The sequence below is a fragment of the Equus przewalskii genome, chromosome 24 (genome assembly GCF_037783145.1).
Source record: "Equus przewalskii isolate Varuska chromosome 24, EquPr2, whole genome shotgun sequence".
NCBI classification, from domain to species: domain Eukaryota; kingdom Metazoa; phylum Chordata; class Mammalia; order Perissodactyla; family Equidae; genus Equus; species Equus przewalskii.
The window spans coordinates 29,287,672-29,307,230 of record NC_091854.1 but is presented as its reverse complement, the minus strand read 5'-3'; the positions used below and the strand labels follow the sequence as shown (position 1 = coordinate 29,307,230).

Genomic DNA, 19,559 nt, shown 5'->3' with positions numbered 1-19,559 from the left:
TTGTTTATCTTTTCAAAGAACCAGCTCTTGGTTTCATTAGTTTTTTCTATTTTTTTAGTCTCTATTTCATTTACCTCTGCTCTGATTTTTATCATTTTCTTCCTTCCATGGTTAATACATATGTGCAGGGGTAGGATTGGCTAGTTTGAATAATTTCAGTGGGTTCTGGGGCATAGAGGCCATCCCTAGTTGTCTCTATCTGGCTGTAGAGTGATTAGGAAAGGTGTATAGTGGCCTAGAGTGTGAGAGCCAGATAAGGGAGGTGGTTGAGGGGTGGACTATGCTTCAGTTGGTTTATATTGGAAAATTTTGGCCCCTAGTGGGGGCGAAGGGCAACCAGGGAAGCAGGAAGCCAAGGCAAGGTGACTCAGGCAGATCAGGTTGTCCATGTCCATGTTGGACCTATGCATGCAGGGCAGATGTTAACGCATCAAGTTTACAGAGGCTAGAAAGGTTTTTCTTAAAGATTGGCACCTGAGCTAACAACTGTTGCCAATCTTCTTTTTTTTTTTCCTGTTTTTTTCTCCCCAAATCCCCCCAGCACATAGTTGTGTATTTTTTTTTTTAGTTGTGAGTCCTTCTAGTTGTGGCATCTGGGATGCTGCCTCAACGTGGCCTGACAAGTGCTGCCATGTCCGCACCTAGGATCTCAACCAGCTCAAGTCTGGGCCGTCGAAGTGGAGCGTGTGAACTTAACCACTCGGCCATGGGGCTGGCCCTAATTCATATTTTATATTATTGGATTCTATTTACTAATATTTTGTTGAGGATTTTTGCATTTATGTTTATGAGAGATATTAGTCTGTAGCTTTCTTTTCTTGTAATGTCCTTGGCTGTTCTCATCTTACTTATCAGCAGAATTTACCCAAATCATCATTCTTTTTGCTTTGACTTTGTTTTCTTTAACTTGGATTGCAGGATACTTCCCTTACCCAGATCTCCTTCTACTTCTTCTGCAGTGTTCCTCCTTGGTCTTCTCATTTCTGTCTATACTCATAGCCTAGGTGAATTCATCCAATGCCATGATTTAAATGCCATCTATATAATAATGACTCCCAAATATATATCTCTAATGGACGGCTCATGTGAATCCTAGACCCACATATCCTTTTGCCTGCTCGACATCTCTAACTCAAAATTAGCATGTCCAAAACTGAGCTCCTCACAACCTCGCCCTCACCCTGTCCGGCGAACCTACTCCTCTTAGTCTTTCTCCGCTTTTGTTAAAGGTAACAAATTCTTCTAGCTATTCTTTGAGCTATTCTTCCAGTTTCTTGGGTGAAAAAACTTCAAAATATATCTAGAATCCAACCTTCAGAACCACTCTGTTGCCACCATCCTGGTCCAAACACTATCCTCTCTTTCTTGGAAGTTGCAGTAGCCTCCTAACTCATCTTCTCGCTTCACCTCAATCCTTTGAAGTCTGTTCTCTACACCACAACCAGAGTCATTCTTTCAAACACAAGTTGATCATGTCGCTACTCTAGTTGAAACCCTCCATTCATTTCCCATCTCATTCTGAGTAAAAGCCTAACTTGCTACTATGACCTAAAAAGTCCTACGTGCATCCAGTAGGGCTCTGACTTCATGATCACTGCTCTCTCCCCTGTTGACTCTGCCCCAGTCACATTGGTCTCCTTGGTATTCCTCACACATGCCAGGCATATTTCCGTATCAGAGCCTTTGCCCTTGCTGTTCCCTTTGCCTGGAATGGACTTCTCCGTACATGCACATGCTTAGCATCCTCACTTCCCTCAGGTCTTTACCTAAAACCACCTTCTTAGTGTGGCCTACCCTGGCTCCCCTATCTAAAAATGTCAAATACATCTTAAATCTTCATATCCCCTTGCTTTATTTTTCTCCTTGGTACTTCTTACTAGCTAACATAATGTTATCTTTTACTTATTTATCTCGTGAATTAGCTGTTCTCACCCTGCCCCCTAATTAGATCTAAGTTCCATGAGGGTAGGGATTTGGGGCTATTTTGTTCCCTGCTATACCCCTATTGCCTACAATAGTACCCAAAACACAGTAGCTGCTTAATAAATATTTGTTGAACGAATGAATAATCCCAAAATCATTATATTCAACTAAAAAAATTCTCTCAGTCTTCATGCTTGAATGTTTACCAGGCTACTGGTTAGCTCCAGCTACATGTCCACCAGACATCTCAAACTGAACACAGGCACAATGAAACCCTACCACATTTACTCACAACCCAGCTCCTCCTCTTTTATTCCCTACAGGAACCTAAAGGGAAATGAATTAGCGAATGATGTGACACTTATCAGTTATGTAGTTACTGGGATCTTATGAGAGAGCATTCTCAGTAAACTCTCAGAAACCTTGACTATAAGTTTTATGGGAAGGGGCCATGTTTATCACATCCAACATTATAGTCCTGGCTCTTAGCACTCTGCCTGATAGAGTGGGAAACTAGAGATGGAAAGCACAGACTACTTTCTTAAAGAAATTAAAAGAAGTACCTGTAAACAATTATGTTAGAAATTTATGGTACCTATCTAGCTATGTTAGAAAACAGATGTTTTCAACAGCAACAAATTAGCAGGCAATAAAGAGGTTGACTTTCAAGAGGAGATAACCACTTTGAAAGTTTTGCCCAAAAAACAGTCATGATACAAGAGGTCACGTAGCTGTACATTCTTGAGTTTCCTGAAGCAGGGACCTAAGTTGTTTGGTTCCCTCCTGTATCTTCAGTATCTAGGGTGGTAACTAGAAAATATAAGGCATTTAATTGGTATCCGTGGAATGAACACCTGATGATCGTTTCTATGAAAAAACCAGCAAATGACATTAAAAGCATGCTACACATACATAAATCTCACTATGAAATATCAAGATGAACAGTAGGGAGTGGCTTAAGAAAAAGTTTCACTATTACCTCCTTCTTATTTACATGGGATGAAGGTAATTCCAATCTAAACCAAATCAATTTCTTCCATTCATTGAACAGTTATTTACAAAACACTTACTGTACATAAGGCTCTGTACTACATGCTGGAAGGGATACAATATGAACCAGACATGGGCCCTAGGGAGCTTACAGTCTAACAAAAACAACTAAAACATGCATATGATTATAATGCAAGCACAAAATTATATTTACCTCAAAAGAGGTACACATAAGATGAAATGAGTTGTGGTAGAGGTTACTTTGGGTGAGAGGAGTGAGCAGAGAAATCATGAAGGTGACTAAGTTAGGCCTTGATTGTAGGTCGAATGCAAAATGAGCGTATGGGGTGTGTACGTATACGTGTGTTTGTATCTGGTGCAGGTGGAGGTGAGGGAGGACAGAACAGGAAACACACGCTGAGCAGAGATTACTGTGAGCAATGAAGGGAGAAAAGCAGGTAGGAAATACAGGGAATCCTAAATGATTGAATTAGATGCATGAAGGAAAACAAAGCTTCAGCTTTGAAAAAATAAAACAGCCAGGCTAAGTCTTTGGAATTTATACACAAGCAAGGTTTCTGAGCAGAATAGTAAAGTGATCAAAACTATGCTTCAGGAAAATTTAGTGGAACACAGAACACACTAGAAACAAGAAGACCCTTCATTAAGATGCTATGAAAGCGGTCCAGATGAGTCGTAATCGAAGTTTAACCTTGGGTGGCAAATGTATAAACAAAACAAATGCAAGATATAGCAGGTATTAAGCATGTCTTTTTATTTTCCGTATTTTGATGCTGACATTTAGAGTTGCTGATCCTGGAGGGACTGCCCCTCCCAGGGCTAAGTGATCCCATACATTGTCCAGAGGCAAATCTTTCAAATGCAAACCAACCAATCCAGACCCATACCCTCAATCACCTCCTTTATTGGCTCTCATAGAAATCTCACTCTCAGCGCCACTATCTGCCTGCCCTAATCACCCCAGGGACAGGAACCAGACAACTAGGGCCAGTCCCTATGCCCAGAGCCTTCTGAAATTATTCAAAGGAGCCAATCCTAAACTTGAGAGTCAGATGAGTTTTTAAAATTTACATGAATTCAACTTAATTTTACCTTGAGATTTCCACACCTACAAGTAAAAACAAAAACCAGACAAGATGAGCAGCAACCGATGTTACTGATGTACATACTCATTCATTCCTTCAGTCAGCAAATATTTATTGAGCACCTTCATTCTAGGCAACAGCAGGGAACCAAACAGACATCTCCGCGCCCATGAACTACCACAGAATTGGGTGAAGACAGATTAACACACGTGTAGAACATAACAAGTAGGGATAAATTTTATGGCGAAAAATAAAGCAAGGGTGAGGACTTTGAAGCGCTCCAAGGAAGAAGTATTATTATTTTACGTAGGGCGGGTTAGAGAAGGACTCTTTGACAAGGTGACATCTGAAGTGAGTCATGAGATTAGCTGGGGGTACGATAATCCAAAGGACAGCAAAGGCACAGGCCTTGAAGTGGGAAAATAACGTGCCTGACATTGTTGTGGAACAATACTGAGTATGATTAGGCAAGGGGAAGAGTCCAAGGTGAGATCCTGCCGGGCCCTGTAAGGATGTGAGCTTTTACTGAGTGAAATGGAAAAAATCGCAGGAGGGTTTTGAGAAGAGACACAGTGACGACTATGCTGAAGGTGCTGGCAGGAAGGCCATTTCGGTGGTTACCGCAATGTGACAGTGACTCACACCGGAGCGGTAGTCTGGATTTATTTTGCAGGCAGAAATGGTAGAATCTGCTGATGCAGTAGGGTATTAGAGAAGTCAAGGGTGACTCCAGGCTCTTTTACTGATTAAGTGGAAGGGTGGAAACTGCCACTTACCGAAATGCAAAGGACTGCAGAGTAGATTAGAGTGGGAAATCAGTCCAGTTTGGGATATGAATTTTGAGATGCCTATTGACTTCTAAGTGCAGATGTTTGGGGTTTTTTTTAAGTTTGTTTTCTTGGGAGACGTGCTGGCTAGAGATACAAACTCGTGAATCATCAGTATATAGGTGATTTTTAAAGGCAGAAGGCCACAGGTTTACGAAAAAAGAGAAAAGATTTAAAGACTGACCTCAGCAACATCTCAACAGTTCGATACGGGAGAGATGAAGAGGTATCAACCAGCAAGCACTATTTTGAAAAGGAGTAGCCACAAGCCACGGGGAGAACCAGGGAAGAGTCGTGTCCCAGAAACCAAATGAAGTGATTCAAACTCCAGAAGTGATAAACTAGATCGAAGCTCCCGATGGGGGACTTAAGAACGAAACTGAGCAACGGCCATTGCATTTAGCGGGACAGCTATGCTGACCTTCATTCACAAAGGCTACTTCGCTGCAGCGGGCAGGATGGACAACAAACCTGAGTGCCACATTCAAGAGAAAGTGGAAGGTTCTCTCCCAAGAACGTGCAACGAGTTCTGCCAAAGAAAGATTAGCTGAGCTGGAGGAGATTGGAAAGGAGAGATGCTGACGGTTTGAGAAGAGAACCAAAGTGGTCCGGAAGCGTGCGAGAGTGGACGAATGAGGGGGCTTGAACGGAACTGCTGGGCAGCACTCGGGGCCCATTTGAAGTTAGAAGCGAGACCAGTCCGCAGAGCTGTGTGCGCTCCTCCGGCCTCTCGTTCCACCGCTGCACGAACAGCAAAGCAGAATCGTAAGCAGGAGTGAGTTTAAGGCAGGAGGGGGACGAAAAAACCTCGACTAGAGAGCACAGCGATGTTCAGCCTGGCGGCTCACGGAGAGGACTGAGCATCTGGGCACAGCAATGGAAGCAACAAGCTTGAGACTGCAGCCCGAAAACAGCCAGGAGAGGCAGGAGGAAGGGCGGTGCTAAACGAACTAGGTCTTCTCTCCGAGGGCAGGCACAGCAGCGGGGTCTGAAGACGGCCGTACGGGCCGAGGAGGGAGGCACTGCCGCCTGGGAGCTTCGAGGGCTGCTGCCTCAAGCCGGATGCGGGAGGACAAGGGCGCGGAGAGGGCTCCGCCGGGACCGGGGGATGGACGCAGGTGTGAGCGCCGGCACTTACTGCCCGAGGGTCGGCCGACTGCGGCTGCTGACCGGGGAGACCGGCATGGTGGCGTCGGACGGCCTCCGGAGCCCGCAGCCCCAGACGCGGCGTTGGCGGCGCGGGCCGGGGCGCGAGGATGCTTGCCGGGCGCCATGGCGACGGCGCCGCGGCCCAACAAGCGGCCGCGCGGTTGGCTGGCGGCGGGCGGCCGCGGAGGAGGGCGCAGGCGGAGGGGAGGGCCGAGGGTTGGTGGAGCGGGAGGAAGCTGCGGACGACGCCGAGGAGGAGGAGGAGGAGGCGGCGGCCGGGCCCAGGCCCCTCCCAGGCTCCGAGTCTCCCGGCTGCAGGCGGATGGATGGGGCTTCTCCAGGCAGCGGCGGCAGCAGCGGAGGCGGCGGCGGCGGCGGCAGCGGCTGTAAGTGCAGCCTCCACACCCCATCCCTGCCCTCCCCGCCCGGCGTGCGCCCGGGGGCTCCCGAGCTGTCGGCGGCCCCCTTTCTCCCGTCCCCTCCCCCACCGCGGAGCGCCGCCCGGAAGACCCTCGATTTCCGGGGAGGGGCGGAGAGAACGCGCCCTGCTCGTCCCCCGCCCCGGAGGCGCCGGCTGCCCGCGGCGCATGCGCAGCTCCCTCCGCCGCCGCCCTCCCGCCCGGTCCTGGCTCTGCGGCGGCGCCCGCTGCGGAGGGAGCTCGCCTCGCCCCGTTGGCTTCCGCCCTGGCTCCTGTCGGCCGGGACCCCGGCGGGTGGGGCTAAGCTGACCAGCCCCCTGTGGCTCCGCCTCTTCCCCGGTGTCTCGGGTTCTGTCCCAGCCCCGGGAGGCTCCTGCTCGCACTGCAGCCCTGTGGTGAGCAGGGTCCCGGGCAAAGCGGCCCTTTGCGGAGGGAGCGAGGGAGGGAAGGGCGATTCGAAGAGGGCCTCCCAGCCCTGGAGGATCCCTGTGGACAGATGCCTCCCCCGCCTTTGAATGGCCTTGTTCTTCCAGCCTTTAGTGGAAAGGTCTCTGGCCTGGAGCCCATCTCTGGTCCTCGCTTGCCGTGTGACCTTGGGCGAGTCACTACCCCTCTCTGGGCCCCAGTGATCCCTAAAGCTTCCTCCACTGCTAAAACTCCTGATTTTGCAGAAAAGCTTATGCAGATGCGAGACTGGCCCGTCCACTGAGGTCGCTTAGCCGAGATGACCCAGAGTTGACCGAACCTTCTTTCTTCAGTCATGGGTGGAAGGAGGCAACCTACTTACTGGGTCGCTTTTATTCCTTTACCGTCGGTTGCAGATTGCATTACTCCAGGCTCATTAATGTTTTTCTAAAATCGTCATGGGATCCTTGTCCTAATTCCTGGCCATCTTTTTAAAAATTAGCGACAGGGTGACTGGTGAGCTGTGGTGTCACGGTCTCCGGTCTCCTTACTACTGAGGCTCTCTTTCCTTTGATCCAGATGGTGTGGTGGCTCGATTCTCCCAGTGCCTGGCTGAGTTTCGGACGTGGTTAAGAACCAACTGGTTGAGGTTCAATGCAGACAAGACGGATGTGATGCTGGTAGGCAGGGGCACACTTGGAGATGAAGGGAGGGAAAATCCGAACTCCCTCAAGCAATATAAATACTGTATTACTCTTCTTATATGTTCCAGTGTTTGAGAACTGCTGATGGGCCGATAATTGCCAGAGTTTGGGTGAGATAAAAATAATGTCAACAATATAAGAACCCTAAGAATATCGGTTTGTGATAATCTGATAAAATGGGGCCACTGGGTAAAACTCTTTATGTAAAAATTATTAAAAGAGAAACCAAAACTGTTCTTTGAACAACCAAAAGGCTATATAAGTGTTTTAGGGTGGCGTTAATAAAAATCAAACTAACAAAAATGACGATGCTGATTGTCACATAGCTGTGGAGCTTCCAAAGGTAACGCGTTACTGCTTTAACCTGCAATCTGCCTGTTAAAGGTAAACTCTCTACTTGGCTAAAAGGTCGTTTTTAAAAATAGGGGAAGCTTTTTGGTATTTAGGTGTTTTTCAACCAAATTACTAGTTATCTGTAAATGTTTACCTGCATGTCATGTGTAGGTTGTCACTTTTAAATAAAACTTTGGGGAAATAGTTTACAAAATAATCTCAAAAGGGACTCAGGGACTCTGAAAATTGTTAGATAGAGAATTTGGTTTTAGGGTTTTGAATGTGCTGTATTAGTCTGTTTCATTCAAACAGCCCCAGAGTCGAAATTGTTACAGGTATTTTCTTGGTAGACTTTGAGAGGTAACTTTTTGAGTTGCATAACAGATGTGTTTATATAGCATAGGTATATATTACTTACATTTGAATCAGGTTGGTACTGAATAAAAGGTTTTATTTCTTAGGTATATGTAAATTTCCAAAGAAGTTTGTTTATTGGTCGGTTTAAGATACTGGTTGAAGTAAAATTGTGACCTTAAAATGTTTTGTTAATAGCAAAATAACTCTGAGGGGTGTGTGTGTGTGTGTGTATGTGTGTATTATACCCTCTGTAAAATTGTTTAGTAACTTTTTAACGGAGCATTCGGTAAATTGCTTAAAAATTATTTCCCAATATAATAGCAATTTTGAGTAGCTTAATGTGGTAAAAGTTAATGTGAGTTTGCCTGAAAATAAGGAAGCATTTAGGTGGGGAATGGGAGCTAAAGAGGCATTTATTCAGGCTTTGTATAGTGATTTGTTTTGCTTTGGGACATTAGCCGCAAGTTTCACATAAAATTGGAATTAAACCACACTTTTTAGTTTAACTTTAAATGTTTCGCTACACAATCCTAACAGAACCACCATTTTGGGTTTCACAGTACTCAGGACTATAAACTGTGATAATTTTAAACAGCTCATAAGTGATGGTACATTTCCTCACGCCTTTAACTCTGTCATGTCCTGTTTTCAGCTCTTCTAGTATCAGTAGGCTTTAAAGATTTATTTTTTGTCAACCCAAGTATAAATTTTAACTGTTTATATTTGAATACAAAGAAGACATCTGTTGAATTAATGGAAAGTGCTGAAGAACTCAGGGAAATGAATGGAAGTAACAAGGAAGTAGACTCTGGTTTAATAAAAAGAAAAACGTTCCAGACATTAGAGCTTTTTTAGAAAACAGCAGCCTCTTGATGAGTCCGTGAGTCACTGGAGGTGCTTGAGCACAGGCAGACAAGCCTGGTAGTGGGGAAACATCGTGAGGGATTCCTACTAGACACGGTAGAAAGTGACTAAAGACCTCCGAGGTCCCATCCAACGCTAAGGTTCTATGGCTAAGGAATAGTTAATTTTTACGTATTTGGTACTGGAGAGGTAAGCAAGCGTTTTGAAAAAGACTTTGCTTTCCTTGAGGTGGCTCCTAAAATTTTTGAAGATAAATATGTCACTAGAAATAAAGGAGAGTAGAACTATACTGAATTTAGTAGTAATGTGTTACTGATGACTTAGAATATTGGAGCTGTTTCTCTTTACCTTGAGAATATCTGAACCTAAAAGAAAACTACTGAACCCACATTTATGAAAAAGGGGAGGAGAAGAATGCACAAGAAGTTTTTTCCCCTAAATGATAATGCCACCTAAAATTAGTAAAATTGATACACAATATTAGTAAACTTAAAAGTCATTTATCAGTAAGATGGATACCCATTCAAAGATGTCTCAGACCTCGATTCTCCTATTTCAGAATTCATTCAGTAGCTAAAGGGACCGTGATACCCAGCTTTTTATCACAACTAGGATTTTTGTTGAAGGTTTAACTAAAGAATCAAAGATTAAATGGGCTCAAGCAAGCTAGTTCCTCCTGTACCTTTCATGTTGAGAACACTTTTTAATTTTCATTTTGGTAACCGGCTAAATTTCATGTATTAGCTTTCATATTCCAATGGGAAATCCTCCTGCATCCCCATGGTACTATAAAGCCTGAGTTTCTACCTCTAGGCCCCCTGTTCTTTTTATGTTTACCCACTTCAGGTCTGTGCACGTCCATGGTTTTTTGCCTTCAGCTGTTTCCATCAAGCATCTCAAAGTGAAAACTATTTGAATATGAACTGACTTTAAAAAAAAAGTCAGTTTTATTTCAAGTCCAAAGGACTAAGGTAATTCAACAGGGGTAACTCTTGGGAGCTATATACCTATGCTAAAATATTTATTCCCCCAAGAAATCCTGAAAAAACACTTTTATATAAGTAGTCTAAGAAATAAGATGAAAATACTGTACAGTACAGTTAATGGTAAAAATTGTTTGTAGATTTGGGAACCTTAAAGTTTTCCTTTCTCTTCTTTCTCTTGCTTTTCTTTCAGTAGAAAATGTGCATCAGATGTTTATGTTTAATTGGTTTACAGACTGTCTGTGGACTCTTTTCCTGTCAAATTACCAGGTAATGTCCTTTCACTTAGCAGCTACTTCATAAACCTGTTAATGCACAAATTATTCATGCGCAAGTTATTACTGGATGTAAGAATTCCAAGTTAATGTTGAATCTTTGGAAATAGGAAACTGCTTGATAGAGTCTAAAATTTTAAGAGAATACAAATAACTTAAGAAAACAGCCTTCCCCATATTGCACTGTAAGTTAAATATTAAAGAAAAAGTGTGTATGTGCACATTTATGCAACATATTGTAGTGCTGGCTTCACATTATTTTGATGGAATGAGTAAGTTTCATGTTTAACTGTTTGATTTTGGTAGTCATTTTTGAAATTTCATCAAGAGGAAGGGACCCTTGAACATTTGGGGAAAAACTGTCCTTTTGAAATAAGACTTTTGACTCCTGGTTCAGTAAAATATGTTAGTGCACGTTTTAATATCACCTTTGCATTAGCCGGTATCCGCCTTAGGGATGGAGGGGAAGCGTGTTTGTTATTTTGCCCTCATTGGCTCTGGCAATCATCAAGGCTCTCATTGGCATCGAGACCAATTGGTAGTTCTAGGCCAATACATCAAAATAAACTTTCAAATTGCAGGCATTTCAGGCATTGCAAATAAGCAGGTTCTCTCTCCATGCAGTCAAGTCGGCGATTATACCCATGCAAGAGCAGCTTTTCAGTATTTCACATTTAAAAATTTTTGCTAGTTGTGCAAAATTCAACCGTTGCACCATTGTGTTGCTACTGGCATCTCGGAAGGTGTGTGAGGAAAAGCAGATGAGCTCTGAGGATGGCAGACCGCCTAACACAACCCCTTTTCTTAAGCTCTGCTCGGACCTCCTGAGATTTTGGGATGCGGGATTTTACATCTCCTGTCGGGAGTCACCGAGACGGAAATCTTTGACAAGAGAGAACGGCTTTCAGAGAGCACTAGTTGCCCTTGTTGCATCACAGCAACATCCGTCTTCCAGCAGCTGCGCTTCCAAGAAGGCCTGCGTGGAAAAGAGAACGTGTCTTTCTCCCGGCGGCGGGAGCGCTCGCGCGGCTCCTCGGGCCCCCGCCCTGACCGCTGGTCCTCGAGCCCTCGGCCCGGCCGGCGGGCGGCTCGGCGCGGCGCGGGGATGCCCGGCTCCCGCCGCGCCTCGGCCCCGCCCCTCCGCGCTCCCGGGGGGGCCTGCCGCGGGGCCGCGCCCTGCGCCCGCGCGCGCCCCTCCCCGCCCTCCCGCCCGGCGGGCGCGGGCGCCGCGAGGGGGCGGAGTGGGGCGTGGTGGGCGCGCTCGGGCGGCGCCTGCGCGTCCCCGCCGAGGCAGCGGCGGCGGGAGCGGCGGAGACGGCGGCGGCGGGAGTCCCGTTGCCGAGTCTCACATCCGGGTTCTGGCCGTGACCCAGCGGCTGCCGCCGCGGAGATGTGACCCGTCAGTACGGCAAACATGGCGGAGGTAAGGGAGCGAGCGCCCCCGCCCCGTCCCGGCGCCGGCGCCCAGGCCGCCGGGGGGCGCGGGGTGGGCCTGGCTGGGAGAGGCCCGGCCCTGCGGCGCCGCTGCCCACCTGTTGTCCGGAACAGGCCGCGCTCGGCGGGAGCGTCCCGGGAACTTAGTTGGGCTGCGCGGGGGTCGGGGAGCGGCGGCGCAGCTGGACTTCGGGGGCAGTTCGGGGGTCGGGCGCCGCGCAGGGGTGCGGCGGGGAGGGCGGGGGGCGCCCGCCGGGCAGGGGCGCCTGTGGCGCAACTTCGCCGGGCGGTGCGGGGCCGGGAGCGGAGCTGCTGCTTCCTCTTGAGCGAAGTTTCTTCCCTCGCGCCGAGATGCTCCTGCGCCCTTCCGCGTCCCCCCGCCGCTGACATCCAGGCCGTGTCGGGGGAGCGCGCAGGCCGGGCGGCCTCGGGCTAACGCTGCTGTTCCCGATGGGGATGGGGTGCGCGAGGAGAAGCCCCCTGGCCTTTCGCGGCCCACCCTCTAGTTTGGGGGGGTTCTCCCAATTTCTCCAACAGTTCTACCCCCCCACCCCCACCCCAGCTAGAACCTCTCTTTCCTACATTTCACAAGAGTTGCTTTCTACCCGCCCCCCCGCCTTAGTTTCCAGGGTTTTTGGTTTTTTTTTTTCCTCTTCCAAATCAAGGCTTGATTCTTGTCTTCTTTCTCCTCTAATTTCTCCCTACCTTGCTGAACAATTTCTTTTTCTTTTTGCTCGTTTTCTAGTAAGTGAGTACCCAAAGCCTCGTTTTTCCGGTGGTTTTTTACGTGTTTGGGCCTCAAGTCGGCGGGCAAACAGCGACTGTTATTAATTCGAACTTAGTATGTGCCACTAGAGGTTTAAGTTTTTGCTTCTGATTTAAACCTTTAAATGTCTGAAAATTTTTTTAGCTTTTTTTCCCCCTTATCCTTGGAAGGGTTTCATTAGTCTTTACATCCTGGAGTTCAAGAGGTGATATATTTGGACTTGTATGTCTCTTTTGAGTAGAGGCACTCTAAATGATTGATAAGCCGTTTCTCTTGTGTGAATTACAATTTTTCTGGTCTCGGAGGCACCCCAAAAACAGATTCAGGAAGTAGGTAATTTTATTTGCCATCCAGCCCCCAGTTTTCGTCTTCATGATTTGCTAAATGAGGTCAGTGGTGAGTACTTTCATCAATACCATAAATCTCCTTTTTAAACCTTGGAATACAGAAACATGGTTAAATTATAGAAAAATATTAATTTGGAGCACTTTTCATGTACCTGTTGATTGGAAGGACAAAAAGGTTAACTTTTCTGGAGTGGCTTTTAGGGGGCGCCTTCTGCTTCCCTTGTGGAAACTGGCTTTATATTTATGTGCTAGCGTATTTGCTGTTAAAGAAGTAGAAAGGTTTTACTGTAGCAGGGCTGTTTGCTGCCAATATTCTTTCTAACACATTTAATATTTCTGATTTAAAACTAAATTTACATCTTAGATTTGTTTCCATTTCCTTTGCTCTTTGAGGTTAAAGAATTATGTTTCAAGGCACGTGAGTTGGAGAAGACATAGTAGTTTGCATTTCACTTAAATGTGACTGGGTTTAGTCCACTGGGCTGAAAGAGTTTTAGTCCTGGTGAGGGTCTTAAGTGCTTCTTTCCTTCCTATGTGAGGGGGAAAGGGGGTGGACGTAGCTGGACTTCGATGTGTGTTGTCGGCCAGCCTTCAGTGGGTGCTGCTCTCAGTGAGAGCGCTTTAGATGAGCAGCAGTGTGCTGTAATGGTTGATGTGGCTGCTTCCCTCGTGGTGCTGCTGCGATGGTTTGAGCTTTAAGTTCTGTAGTCATATTTTAAGGCCAGATATTATTAAAGGAAAATACCTTAGTGTATAAAAATACAGTGAAATTTAAGTTTTAAAAACCTCACCCAGAAATTTTAACTGCCCGGCACAGTAGAAACTTAATATGTAAATGTAGTATATTAATATTTCGTTTCTTGTTTTAGAAATTAAAGATGGTTGCATTAATGTCAGAGAGGAAAAGCGATATTTTGAGTCACTAATCCATTTCCTAATATTTTCAAGTGCATGTTTTAGTTTTCTTGAAAGTTGCATCACTTGGAGGATGGAACTCATGTTCTGTAGGAACACATGGATGGTTCAATTCCAAGAAGGCAAAAAACCTGATTTTGTTCTCAGTGCATTTATTTAGTGACCTGGTATCTTTAAAAAAATTCGTCTTTTTATATTCAGTTCTTTGTAGATGGTTTTATTTCTAGTGAGTTTCGAGGAAGAGTGGAGGAACCCTCTTCATTTGTGTCCTACAGAAAAATCTAAAACAGGTGAAGAGGTGAAAAGTAAAATTAATTTATAATTTTCTGATCTCAATATTTTAGTAATTGGGATGGGTTTAGAGACTAATCACTTAAAAGAATAGATGAAGGAGAAATGCTTGGTTTATGGAGTGCTTTGGGGTAAGCTCTCGGGAAATTCTTTCTTTGTGATGCCAATATAAAGCATGTGGTAAAATAATTCACATGCTGTGCTACCGCACTTCTGCTTAAGTGGACCTGAGGATTGAAGTTAACTGGTGGAATGACAGTCTGTGGAAAGCAGCAATATGCATTTACTCGATAAATCTGAGGGGAAAACAGGTTATTGAAGAAGCATGTCTCCAGAGAAAAATCTAGGTATTATACTTCTGGGAGGTTTTGTTGTTTCTTGTATGGGAGAATGACCCTCACCTTGTTTTTCCAGAAAAATACGTAATTCTTGAATACAAATTGCTTTAGATGTGAATAGAATATACTAATTTTTCATGCTTGATCTGTTCATCTTAGTCAATCCATAATAGGAACAACGTATTTAATGATTTTTCAAATTGAGGTAACATTAAAAACGTATTTAATGTGCTTAAATGACATATGCTCCCCTTCTTAATACTTTTGGGTGATATTTCTCATTGCTTATTATCCCTTAAAATTATTTATCAACCTTCTAAAAGGAGACTCTCCTAGTCACACTAAAGGAAGGAGATGACAGGATAGTCACAGTTTTACGAATGCAGTGAGAGAGAGAGGAAGACATAGTTGATCCTGTGGGTTTTGTAAGGAATGTGGTGTAGGGACCTTTGGGAACCAACAATTTGTCTTTTATTTTGGAGTTTGTAAACTCATAAGGGACTTTCTTCTCAGGGAAAAAAAGCCACAGCATAATGCAAGATCTTTCTTTTCACCTCGGCCATATTGCTGCCATATAAAGAGAAGAAAATTTAATGGACTTGCTTTTCTGTATTAGTTTTAAGTATTTTAATATTTCCAGAAATGATACATAATCTGTTTATTCACTATCATTTCTATCCGTTCCTCTTAAAAACAGACTCCTTGCTTGCTAGCATTTTTTGAGTGTATTTGGAATTTGTATTTTAAGGAAATAGGATCATCCGGACTGTTATTCTTGATAGTGTTGATGTCTGCTCTAAACAAAACTGGTTTCACTGCAGTGAATTTAGGCCTTAAATAATGCCCTTTACTGGCAAGGAATTTTTTTTAGTATGTATACTTCAGAACTATTAAGGATTTACCTAAAGTAATCAAGAACACCATGCATGAAAGTCCTAAAAAGCTTAATTCAAAGGGAATAATAGAGTGCTAGAAAAGGTCAGAAAGGTCAGTGGGGGAAATACAAAAGTGAATTAGTTTTAGAGAATTCTTGTAAGTGAGACTACATAATCAGTTTCCCAAGTAATTCTGAAATAAAACACTGCCATTGAAACTTCAGGATGTCTTTATGAAAAGTAATGCGCTATATAGAAATTTCTTGCTTGAAGTTCAGATTGAGTCCCTGTATATTTCAAAAGATTTGCAAATGGTTTCAAAATTCATTGCAGTGATTAAACTGTCAAGTACCAGTAATTGCTTGGGACCCATTCTGTTTGACTTATTCTGTGGTTTAGAAAAATGACTGTTATAATTATGCTTATGTAGATATGAAATTCGTAAAGTAGTGCTCTCAAAAAGCTTTTTGCAATTTGAGATCATCCTTTCTCAATAGTCCTAAATTAAAAAAAATAAATTTAGGAGAGTCTGTTAAACATATCCTATCCATTTAGCTTAGTAGTGTTACGTCTTTTGAGCAATTCATAATAAAAGTAAAGAACTTAGATCTCAAAGGAAAGTGAACTAAACTTGAAGAAATCTAAATCTTTTTATCTTGGAGAAAATGAAACTGAGCAGAGTTTATGCAGTTTGTCTTGTGTTGCGCAGTTAGTGTGTGGCACGGTTAAGGCTGGAACCTAGGCTTCTGAGTTCCCAGTGCTTAGTACTAGCTACTCACCCTCTGGATTGCTACTACTGTAGTAAATTTGCTAATTTTAACTCCAAGACTTTCGCAACCTTTTTTATGCCCCAGAATTCCTCAGGGTAACAGCAAAGTTAGGTGATTTAATTTCATGTGGAGGAAGAGGGCTAGGGAACCCTTGGCACAGTCCCTCTGCCTTCTCCACCCTGCAGTAGGGACCCTGCCTCCTTCCTGGCTCTATCCCCATCCCCATCGTTGTGAGAATCTCTAATTTAGTGTCTGCATTACTAATTAGGTGATAACACTTAAAGAAAAGGTGGTGGAATTGGTTTGAGGGGAAAAATTGGTTCTAATAGTTATGTTCATTGGAAAAGAAAATCTAATGATTGCTTTGTGTTTTTACTTACTTATCTGTTTATTTATTTATTTATGGTAATGCTGTAGTTAGTTGATCTTTTACTCTCTCCCAGTTTATAGTTTTCTGGTGTATAGGATATTTCTCACCATGTTCTAGAAAAACACAAAAGAGAAACATTTGAAAAAATCTACTGCATTGAATATTTGTTACCGCTCTTAGCAACTTGATCAGCAGAATTCTGTGTATGGGTGAAGGTGTAAAAGCTGCTGTAAAAGTTACTACAGTTCATTTTTAGATTTGATTTGGTCTACCCATGCTCTGTGTGTGTCTGTCTAGTGTTATGTTTTCCATCTCAGATAAAACAATTATTTATGTACTCAGAAGAGAACTAGGTTACTTTCCAAAATTATAGACTTGTTTTAAAAAATGTGACAAGTCCTAGGTTTTCTTAAAAAATCTAAAAGTAAAGGAAGCAAATGAAAATGACTCATAATTCCACAAAATAATCTCCACTCACTTTCTTTTTAAAAAACAGAGTAACACTTGTAAGTGGTTAGAAAATTCCAACAGTACAGAAAGGTATAAAATAAAAAAAAGGCTTTTCTCCCCAACCCATTCCCTAAAGGTAACTATTGTGAACAGGTTCTTGTGTATCCTTTTGCGGGAAAAAAAATTTTATTTATATTCCAGCCCAAATTTACTCCTTCCTCTCCACTTTTCTTTTTACTCTATATATATGTATATAATTTTTTGGCATTTTTTTCTTAATACGAACAGATCTGTCTCATCCTTTTTAATGGATTGATTAATAGTGTTCCATTGCTTGGAAGAACTGTATTTCATTTCTAACTAGTTAGATGATGGACTTTGAATTTTTTCCCATCTTTTTGCTGTGAACAACTTTGTAGTAATGAATGTTATACAGATATCTTGGTGTGCTTTTTTGGGCATAGCAGTAGGGTAAGTACATATTGGCAAAGTGATCTCCAGAGTGGTTGAACCAACTCATGTTTGTACCAATAATATATGAGTGCATTTTAAATACATTGTAATCCCCAATGTGAAATCTTCTTTACTGCTTACATTTTATAGTTTGAGCTTTTTCTAAAAATAGATATTGTTACAAAGGCTTACCTCTTTAGCTTTGGTTTTGTTTTTTCCCCCTTCCCCCTTTCCAGTTTACTGTCATCACTAATGGTGGATGTTGCCGGTTTTCCTGGAGGGTATTATTAGAGATACCAGTTCCTAACAAGACATAGGTAATAGTCTGACATGACAGATGACAACTTGCAGTCACATTTTAAATATGCTTTGAACAGATGAAAACCATTTAAAAAAAAAAAGAGAAAGTAGGGGGGAAGGAGGAGAGAGGTAAAGAGAAACATTTTTTTACATGGTTGTTTTCCTGGGAGGTACAGAAGGAATCAGGTCCTAGACTTAAGTTCCACCTTCACCACCCACCATGGAACCTTGATCAGGTCACAGTATCTCCTTGGGTTTGCTAATCTATAAAATGAGGTAGGCGGGGCAGGTATTATTGCCAGGTTTATGGTTATGGTCAGGTAACTTTTACATTTGAGAATATGAAGTACTATATAAATATAAGCTGGTTCTATTCTCTGAAATACCCAAATAAAAAATGCCCTCATTTCACATTAAGATCTCCTGTATTATGATACTAAAGTCATATTTTATTTTGAAAGATAATTTTGCTAAGGAAAAGTAATATTTGCAATATACACTGTTTTCAAACACCAGGTTTCCAGAAGTTCATCTTTGATTTAACTGGATATAATTAACTTTTAAGAAACTGATCTCATTCCCACCCTCCCCAGACTGATGCAATGGAATTTTATTTTGCACATAGGACACTTAAATATGTATCTATGGGCAAACCATCACTACTTCTCCGTCTTCATCCTCATCGAGATGGACCATCAGTCAAGTCATGGTTCTTGGAACGTTCTAGTATGTCTGACATAATGTGATCATTAATGCTATCTTTGAACACTGGATGTTCTACTTTATGCCAGCTATGCCTACAAATATTATCAGTCTTCTAAACATTTGGTATCTTAGTGTATGGAAAATATTTGGGGCCTTTTTCAAAACTTTAAAGTGGTACCTATTTCCCAATAAAATATCAATCAGTATAGTATTTATTGGCATCTAGTGCTGCTTGAGGCCTTTTACAAATTAAAGTATATAGACGCCATTCACAGTTCAATATCTCTGTTATTGCCAAAATCTAACATAAGTAAAAATGTAGCTTTTATTCTTGAGTAGAGTAACTTTTTTTGTGTGTGTGAGAAGGATTGACCCTGAGCTAACGTCTGTGGCAATCTTCCTCTATTTTGTATGTGGGATGCTACCACAACATGGTTTGATCAGCGGTGTGTAGGTCTGCGCCTGGGATCCAAACCCATGAACCCTGGGCCACTGAAACAGAGTGCACAAACCTAACCATTAGGCCGGCTCCTAGAATAACTTATTTTTAATCAGAAAGCCTTTTTTATCAGAAAACTGTTAAATGGAATAATTATTGGAGTGTTCAAAAAGAACTAAATGCTCGAAGAACCATTTCTTTTAAGCTCCTAATTTGAAAGAAATGCTGGATTTTCTTGTTTATGCCATGCAAACCTGTTTCAAAATTATACTAAAAGGGAAAAATAGCATCAAAAGGCTGCTCTGGATAGTGAACCTGGGACCAGGTGAAGATAGTCATTAATGTTTCTGTAACCTTGCACAGAAGTTGTGTTTAAACTTGGGAAATAAAGTATAATTGCATGAAAGAAAAGTAGATTAATATTTTAAAATATTGACTGGCTGTGTAATAATTTATGTGATAGTTAAATCCATTTTGAGCCAGAAATATGTAGCTGTGCCCAGAAGATGTTAAGCAAATTAGAAACCCTCTTCGTGGTCACATTACTCTGTCGCGCTTTTCTCCAGCTTCCCATTAGAGGAAGCGAATTAAAATGTAGCAGTGTTTTGACTCTGTTGTGGCAGAGTACCTTTTAAATAAAGATAATGGTGGTCGCTTGAAAATACATAATACTGAATACTGTCAGTCTTTTATTAGAATAAGACAATGCTATAGGCAAGAACCATCTTCTTCCAAGAATTAAAAGGAAAAACATAGGACCTTTGCAAAAGT

The 19,559-nt window shown here is 42.9% G+C and overlaps 2 protein-coding genes across 14 annotated transcripts in view; one reads left to right on the top strand and one right to left on the bottom strand.

The window, feature by feature from the left end:
* The window catches only part of DNAI4 (dynein axonemal intermediate chain 4), an 87,029-nt gene extending 80,856 nt beyond the window's left edge, over positions 1 to 6,173 (bottom strand). Inside the window, exon 1 of one of the 3 annotated variants that reach the window (XM_070592222.1) lies at positions 5,985 to 6,173. In XM_070592222.1, the coding sequence (XP_070448323.1) occupies positions 5,985 to 6,031 (47 nt within the window). In that variant the 5' untranslated portion in view covers positions 6,032 to 6,173. Of the gene's footprint in view, positions 1 to 5,030 lie in introns of all 3 variants that reach the window. The other 2 variants (XM_070592225.1, XM_070592224.1) reach the window with 2 other exon arrangements.
* A 68-nt stretch (positions 6,174 to 6,241) lies between these two features.
* Positions 6,242 to 19,559, top strand: part of MIER1 (MIER1 transcriptional regulator) — a 58,770-nt gene continuing 45,452 nt past the window's right edge. The window contains exons 1-4 of one of the 11 annotated variants that reach the window (XM_070592234.1): positions 6,254 to 6,381; positions 7,399 to 7,499; positions 7,592 to 7,633; positions 10,296 to 10,330. Coding sequence is in view for 8 of the 11 variants with exons in the window: in XM_070592226.1 (XP_070448327.1) it covers positions 6,318 to 6,381; positions 7,399 to 7,499 (165 nt within the window). In the remaining 3 variants the exon portion in view is untranslated. Of the gene's footprint in view, positions 6,382 to 6,668; positions 6,810 to 7,398; positions 7,500 to 7,591; positions 7,634 to 8,384; positions 10,049 to 10,253; positions 10,331 to 11,565; positions 11,759 to 18,274; positions 18,371 to 19,559 lie in introns of those variants that run through there. The other 10 variants (XM_070592232.1, XM_070592227.1, XM_070592233.1 and 7 more) reach the window with 10 other exon arrangements.